At 43.7% G+C, this 8,450-nt stretch overlaps 1 protein-coding gene across 3 annotated transcripts in view; it reads right to left on the minus strand.

Moving 5' to 3' along the window:
• LOC108228307 (programmed cell death 1 ligand 1-like) overlaps positions 1 to 4,680 on the minus strand; it is a 15,621-nt gene extending 10,941 nt beyond the window's left edge. Inside the window, exons 1-2 of one of the 3 annotated variants that reach the window (XM_017403852.3) lie at positions 4,328 to 4,680; positions 2,346 to 3,135 (exon numbers count right to left, since the gene is read on the minus strand). In XM_017403852.3, coding sequence (XP_017259341.1) covers positions 2,744 to 3,135; positions 4,328 to 4,400 — 465 coding nt within the window. In that variant the 5' untranslated portion in view covers positions 4,401 to 4,680 and the 3' untranslated portion in view covers positions 2,346 to 2,743. Of the gene's footprint in view, positions 1 to 2,345; positions 3,136 to 4,327 lie in introns of those variants that run through there. The other 2 variants (XM_037976627.1, XM_037976626.1) reach the window with 2 other exon arrangements.
• Positions 4,681 to 8,450: the final 3,770 nt, after the last annotated feature.

The following is an 8,450-nucleotide window of genomic DNA, read 5'->3' on the forward strand; positions in this document are numbered from 1 at the left end:
GGAGGAGGAGGAGGAGCAGGAGGAGGATGAGGAGAAGGAGGAGCTCTGTTCAAAATACTTTCACTTTCAGAGGAGGAGGAGGAGGAGCAGGAGGAGGAGGAGGAGGAGGAGGAGGAGGAGCCTGTGTCTGATGCTCGTCCTGTGACACAAGATGGAGGACGGCGTGAGGGCAGGAGGTTGTTTTTATTTTAACTTTATTTAAAAATGAGACAATGTCTGATCATCTAACAGGTTTAGTTCTGCTCCCGGTCCTCCAGAACCTGAGTCAGAACCACACCAACACAGAGCTGCTTAATGTCTGTAAGGTTTAAATAAAAACACAACAACCTGAGAAACACAAGAAGAATCTTTGTCTCAAATAAAAACCCGATCTTATTTTACAAAGACTGTTGGTGTCACGAGTGATGGAAAGCGAGATAAACCCAGAGCGCAGAACCATCTTGAATAAATGAAAATTTATTTTAAAAATAAGGAAACAAAAACAAAAAGCTGACGTGGCAGCAAAAAACTAATAACAACAAAAATACAGAGCACCGTGAGCATGAGCGACCAAGCAACAATGAACCAGCGAGTGAACGGAGGAAATGACCGGGTTTTAAACAGCCGAGGGCGATCAGGGGAAGTGGGCACAGGTGAGTGATAACAACTGAGAACAGGTGCAGATGGGCGTGGCAGGTAAACAAGTGGATAATAACATGAAACAAAGAAGCAGAAACCAAATAAAAATGTTCCTTCAAACCACCTCCTGGTTACAACTAAATGAATCAGAGTGAGGAAGTCCAAGTTCCTGAGCTGTGAGCGTGTCTGACTGTCTGAAACCCAGCAGCTCAACAGGACGGCTGTCAGACATGTAGTTTCTGTGTTCAACCTGCAGTTAAAGGCTTTGAAGAGGATTATCTGAATCAGGTTGGACTGCTGGTTAATCCTGTCGGCTGATGTAGAATCAGTGAAATGAAACAGGGACGTTTAGCAGATCAAACCACAAACTCTATGGGATTACATCGTAAGAACCTGAAACATCCAAACAGCAGCTGGAACAATAAAAATAAAACTGAAAAGCCTCCGACTCATCCTGGAATAAAAAGTAGCTGCCAGGATAAACACTTCAGACACACAAACGCTGCTGGTTGGACCTCAGACCTGATCAGAAAGAGAAAAGGAACCAGTTCTTCCATCATTCTGTGGTGAATCCCTTCAGACCTGATGTTTCACTCATGAATTATAAAACCAGGGACAGGAGTGGGTTCATCATGTCAGACATCTACAGATTTTACAGAGTTATTAAATCTGTCTTTGCTTGGACGATATTAGATTCTTCTCTTTCAAAGAGCAACGATACTTTCAGCACCAAAGATATCATTTATTTAGTCACTGTTCACTACGCTCTTAAACTAATACAGGTATAATAAATGATAGAGAAATATTATTTTAAAACAAACGTGGTTAGGAACATGTCTGATTGTTGTCCATGTCCAGCCTGGTTGTCTCCTGTCTGTCCTCAGGTCTTCAGTCTTTTTGCTTGTTCAAAGGTTCTCTAATGTTCTGGGTGAGTTCTGGTAGAACTGACAGTTTCTTTTTGTTCTTTGTGTTCCTTCCTGACTTTGTTCCAAACTGTTCTCCAGCTGAATGTAGAGAACCAGAGGAACATTGTCAAGTCTTTCTGTCCTTCCCCACTTAACAGGGATAGACATTCACTCAGTCTTCACTGGATTCCACTCAATGACCAAACAATCCTTTTCCTTAATTCCTTCCTTTATTTTCAGGTTATTTTTTCAGATCATTCTTTCAGGTGAAAACAAATAATACAAAACAAAAAATCAGATTTACAATCATGTCAGAGTACATCCTGTGTTTGTTTTGTAAATAAGTTAGTATAACAGTAAAACACTACTAACCTGAACAAATGCATTTTCTCATGATGCCATAAAGACACAATAACCAAATGTTTCACATTATCTCTTCAATGATCTTATCAATCTCAAGACAAATGTTAACATTAACATTTGGAAATCAAACAAAGTCTACACACTTGTTGCAAACCAGTCAAACCATGACAAAGTCACAGATCAGAAAAGTTTGGGCCACGCCTTTTAGAGAAGTCAGCTCACTTCTCCAAAAGCTTAACCTCCAGCACCGTCTCAGAAGCAACAGAGTCCAAACTATTGTGATGTTTGTAAAATGTCAATCCTGCACAGATTCTTTCATGGCTGGATTGCACCATCCACAGCATTTCAGTGCTGTGCCCCCTCTTCTGGTCCCTGTGTCACCAGGTTATCACTGGATGGTTCCTCAGAATGGTTCCTACCCCCTCTCTTCTAAATTTGACTCAACAAACATGTTGGAGCTGTTCTCTCTGACAGAGGATTGGGTTCAACAGAACTCTGCTCTGTCTGCTGCTCCTTCAGGAACTCTGTCAACACGTTTGGGTCTGAGCGTCTGGAGGTCTTCTGCTTCTTCATCAGGAGGAGGAGGAGAGGAGGAGGAGGAGAGGAATTCTTCTTCTTCCAGACAATAACAGGAATCACTGCAAGAATTATAAGAAGAGCCACAGCAAGAACTACCAGAGCTGCAGTCAGTCCTCCTGCTCCTCCACCCTGGTTCCCTCCACCTCCTGTTTGTTGATCCTGTCCTCCTGCAGCAGAGAACGAGGTGTGAGTGTGAGCTGTCAGGTAGGTGATGATCTTCAAGCTGCTGTCACACATTATCTCCTGACCTCAGAGCAGCTGCTTTCTACAGAGTCTCATCAACAACAAACATCAGGAAGCTGCTTCAGACAAACACTCTGACACAACTCACCTGGAGGAGAAACATCCAGGTAGATGATGCGGATGAGTTTCCTCTCACGTTCTCCTCTCTGGACAACTCGACACTCATATGTCCCAGTATCATTAATCGTCACGTTCTTCAGAACCAAAGACACGTCTCCATCCTTCATCTGTCTGTCCTGCAGATCCACCCGGTCCTTAAAAGATGGATGCTGGAGTTCTGTCTGAAACTGCTCATCTCTGTATCGAAGAACATAATCTGACCCCAGATCAGTTCTGCTCCACTCTACAACTATAACAGTTCTGTTCTCAGGAGCTCCACATGGCAGAGTGATGGTCTGTCCAGTTACAGCTGTGATGATTATCTGATCTGCAGGAGAGGAAACAACACAGAGCAGAGAGGTCAAAGGTCAGAGTGAAACTCTTCACTTCCACAGAAACATCAGACCTGAGAGGACACTGGTCTCTGAACTGGACTAAAATGAGCTCAAGTCCCCCCAATAAATCAAATGAGGAAACCAGACTTTTAAGCAACATAAAAAGAGAAAACATATCCACCATTTATTTAGGTAAAACAATGCGTTCATACCTTTTAATAATTCCCCCCCCCAATTAGCCTGACAGTGGTTTGGTCCGTCGGACCCTGACACCTGTAATCTACCTGTAGGTTGGAGCTGTGGAGTCATGAAGAACTGGCTGCCAGTCAGTTAATAATAACCCTCCTCCTGTTCTGCAGGTTGTGAAGTTATATAAAAGTTATATAAAATGTAAGACCATGAAGTTTTTTTTTACTAGAGTTCAGAGCCCAGAAACAATGTAAAGGATAACAGCAGGTCATAGAGAACACATGATGAGATGATGTCATGAAATCCAGGAAGCGGCTCTCCATGAGGAGAATGGAAAAGTACCAGATGGGACTGATGTTTTGCTTTTTGAGTAACAAAAGTACATCGAACAGGAAGTTAGATTGAGACGTAGGCTGAGTGCTCTGAACTTCAGTAAGGGTCTTTTTCTCACGTCTCCCTTTCAGCGCTGAAAGTGAATAAATGTGTTTTGATTTTAAGATGGACTCTTGGCTGTTTTTGACTCTCTTCCTCCGTGCATCTTCCTGATCCCGTGTGAGGACGGAGAGCAGGTGTTTCAGTATTTTGGGAGGTTTTATCTGTCCTTATCAAGGTTAAACACTGATTGATTCAGTTAATATTACTAATAATTAATATTATTAAATACATTTTAGTCATGCCAGTTCAACACCTGAGTTATTCACCAGTTATTGAGTCCTAACTGTTAGTGGAATAAAGTAGTAATTAGGGTACCACCTGTTTATTTTACAGCAGTATCTCTAACTGCACCTTTAGTTCCCCAATAAAGAAGAAGAAACTGGAAACAGTGTGAATATTGGATAAAATGATCAAAACACATTCAGAGCTCACAGCTCAGCCTGCAGGGAGGGGCGGGGCCACCGTGACGTCATTTCTGGGTTAACCCAGAGTTTTACTTTAAACCCAGAACTCCGGTGTTTCTTCCCACGGTGGCTCTGATCCTCCTCCAGGTAAACTCACCTGCAGAAACCGATGAGACGAAGCCGACCAACAGCAGAGTCCTGATCCAACACGCAGTTTGGAATGCAGCCATTTCCTCTTCAACCAGTTTCTCAGAAACGGACTAAAACTACACAATCCTTTATTACTAACAGAACCAGAGCTGCACTTTAAAACTAACACCTATTAGATCCCATCGAACTGAAGACAGAACTGAAATCAACGCAGCCGAAACGAAATGGCGCCTCGCTTCCGTTCTTGTTCCAAAGTCACGTGTCCGGAAGAAGAAGGTGGAGGAAGGTGGAGCTGCTGGTGACGCAAACATCAGCCTCCAGCTTCGTGCATCGAATCATTTCTACAAACAACAAACAAGAATCCCGTCAGTCAAAAGTCAAAGAGATTTTCAGGATCTGTTTGATCTGTATGGATCTGTTTGATCTGTGTGGATCTGTTTGATCTGTATAAATCTGTTTGATCTTTGTGGATCTGTGGGATCTGTTTGATCTGTATGGATCTGTTTGATCTGTGTGGATCTGTGTGACCTGTGTGATCTGTATGGATCTGTTTGATCTGTGTGGATCTGTTTTATCTGTGTGATCTGTATGGATCTGTTTGATCTGTGTGGATCTGTTTGATCTGTGTGGATCTGTTTGATCTGTATGGATCTGTGTGATCTGTATAGATCTGTTTGATCTGTGTGGATCTGTTTGATCTGTGTGGATCTGTGGGATCTGTGTGGATCTATGGGATCTGTGTGATCTGTGTGGATCTGTGTGGATCTGTGGGATCTGTGTGGATCTGTATTGGTTGTACTCACATGAAGTCTGCTTGGGTCCTGTTGGGCTGAGAAAAGCAAAGAGAAGCTGTTTGACTTCCAGCATGAAGAGAAAACATCTGATTTCAGTCAGAAACAGACGGCTGCTGGCCACACCCACTTTACCTGCACAGGTAAATGTTGTCCAACAGCTTCCTTCATTTCCTGTAAAGCACGTGACTTCAGCAGAAATGACTGTGTTCAGTCCTCTGAGGGCAGCAGGTTGAGGTTTGATTTGTTGCTTTCATTTCACCAAACAGAAGATCTGTTTCCATCCAGTCACAGAAACCAGACGATCCAATATTTATTTAGAAGAACACAAAGAAGGATTCCCCTCGCCCAGCTGGAGCTGAAGGGTGATAATGTTGTTGCTGTCAGGATCTCTCCTGAACCTCTGGACAGATGAGAAACAAACCTAGAAATTAACCATCTGAGGACAACCCAGGTCAAGATGGCCGCCACAGCTAATGAAAGTCAGCAGACATAATGCCGTCAGGTTTCCAGATGGTGTGGTAGTAGCTGAGAGTCATCAGGAACACAGCCTGAGTGTGGCTCGGCTCAAATGGTCAACAAAGCTGGTTTTCTCCTCTTAACTCCACCTAAACTTCACTAAGAGCTGAGAAGTTCTACGCTGGTGGTTCTGGTGTCCCGCTGTGTCCTCAGACTGTCTTCATCTGGTGTCCCGCTGTGTCCTCAGACTGTCTTCATCTGGTGTCCCGCTGTGTCCTCAGACTGTCTTCATCTGGAGTCCCGCTGTGTCCTCAGACTGTCTTCATCTGGTGTCCCGCTGTGTCCTCAGACTGTCTTCATCTGGTGTCCCGCTGTGTCCTCAGACTGTCTTCATCTGTCTCTGCTCACGGTTCCCTCATTAGATGATGGCTTTCTGCTCAAACTAAACAACTACAGGAGAAATAAAACAAACATTTTATTCTCTGAACAGAGAGACAAAAGGCCAGAAAATCTTTATTTAAAACAAGAATCAGATGAAGGAAAGCAAAGAGTAAATAAAGCCAAGGATTAAATGTGTGAAATCCCTGAACAGATGAATGTTTCTGACTCCTAACTGGACCCTGAAAAGACTCTGAACCCGACTGTTAGCGGGCCTGGTTCTGTTCAGATCAGGTTCTGACAAGCAGCTGCAGACGGGTCACATGTTAAACTGTTTTTCTGTGAATAACTTTCACTTTCAGGCTGAGTCAGAGGAGGAGGCTCCATTTCCTCCATGTTGTTGTGTCAGGAGGTTGGACTTGATTTGGCTGACTCCAGATCAGTGACCTGAACCAACAGGTTCAGAAGCTGCAGACAAAGAACAACAGGACAGACAACTCTGACAACTTCAGTTATTTTCACAGACGGGGTTTCAATGAGACTAAAACTGGGCCTTAATGTCAAACAGCTGCTCCTGGTTTTAAAGAAATTAAACTGAGTTTACAGCTAACTGTAAGAGCTGAGCAGCAGGACAGTCTCAACAGATTGTTTCTAACAAATAAGAGCTGCCTTTGAGTTACATGTTTACTCCTGTCCTGCCTTTTATGGTTTTATACTAAATGTTGTTTCTGTTTCTGTGGTTGTGAGACAGGGTTGTGTGTTTGCAGGTGTGAAAGATGTCACTCATGTTTCCTGAGACAGAGCTGAGTGTGGGAAACATACTTTAAAGGAGTTAGATGGGTCGGTGTGAAGCTGATAAAAACAAACTTCTGTTGTTTAAAACCAGTTATTGAGCTGAACTTTCTGCCACCTTGGCTGCTTTATTACCTGTTTACTTTAAAAGTACTTGATGGAAACTATAAAATGAAAAAACTCTGTCGGGTTAACAAGACACCACTGGTGTCGTTGACAAACTGAGATGGTTTGGACGTGCAGAGTCATGTGATCGACCTCCACCAGGCCAGCTCTGGTCTGTGGACGAACGTAGAGTCATTAACCATGGATGTGGGACAAATGTTGAGCCGTCTTCATGATTCAGTGATGAGTATCTGTAACAATCACCGCCTCCTGAAAGCTCTGCTGAGAGACCTGAGAGAGCCTGAGCTGACCCTGACCTCCACCTGAACCTCCACCTGAACCACCACAGACTGATGAGGACTCCTGGGATCTGAGGGAGGCCCACCTGGTCCACAGAAACTCCACCTCACAGCCTTCATCATCATCATCATCATCTCTGTCCACCAACCCTTCACTACATCCATGAACCTTCTCTGGTTCTTCCTGCCTTCATAGACCTCCGCCTCTCCAGACTCTCTTCCACCTGCTCCCTACTCTCACTACAGATGTTACCTGTAAGTAACATCCACGAGGACTCCTGACCCTCATCTGTCCATCACCGCTGCAAACAGGAAGGGGCTCAAATCTGATCCCTGGTGTACTCCTGCCCCACCCTGAGCCCATCTGCAACTCCCACTGCACATCTCACATCTGTCCTCATACATGTCCTGCACTGTAAGTAGGAAGACAAAAACTTCAACTTTAAATATATTTAAAAGGTTAAACGTTCCACCTCTGTCTCCTACAGCAGAGGAAATGTTATATTGATGATTCTTTATTATTCTGGTTGATTTGATCCGTCGGACTCGGCTGATTTTCTCATCTTTGTTTCAGTCGAACTGATTCAGTGAAGATAAAGAGTATTAGGTTTACAGGTCTTTGTCAAAGGTGAGTACCTCGAGGAACGGAAGACATTGGACAGTTTAGCAAAAGGTAAGTGAGCTTTATTTACAGTGCCAGTTGATGCTATGTACAGGATCTGGAGGAGAGAGAGAGATGAACAGGTAAGTTCAGGATCTTTGCTTATGGTAGGCCGGTTGCAGGTAAGTTAGTTAGCTTAGTCTTACAAGTGAAGGTAGGTAGCAGTAGCTCCGAGGTAGTGATGGGTCTGACGACACTGAAACAAGGCAAAGCCCCGTGTCGGTGCGCGTATCTCTTTAATGAAAACCACGTGACCAATACAGTTCCTGTGTCGTTTGGTTGTGAACCTGCCAAATTGTATTTATAAACAGAAAATGTATCGACACGTTTGTGGGTTTTGTTGGATGGAGATAGTTTGTGTTGTTTGCTTTGCGTTGGTTTTTGGCTTGTCATCGAAAACTATGGATCAACCAAGGAAAAGGAAGTTTTCTCCCGTGTGGGATCAGTTTGATCTTATCATTATTATTCCGTTCTCGTTTCCACTATTGATCATTCTTCTGTCGGGTTATTCCAATTTCTTTCTGAAGAATACAAACTTGCAATGACATTTTTATGTACGCCGGCATCATCAGTGCCCTGTGAGAGGGTGTTCTCAAAAGCAGGAGAAATGGTTTGTAAGCGGCGCAATCGCCTTGGCCCAAAGAT

This window comes from Kryptolebias marmoratus, linkage group LG7 (genome assembly GCF_001649575.2).
Source record: "Kryptolebias marmoratus isolate JLee-2015 linkage group LG7, ASM164957v2, whole genome shotgun sequence".
Lineage (NCBI taxonomy): Eukaryota > Metazoa > Chordata > Actinopteri > Cyprinodontiformes > Rivulidae > Kryptolebias > Kryptolebias marmoratus.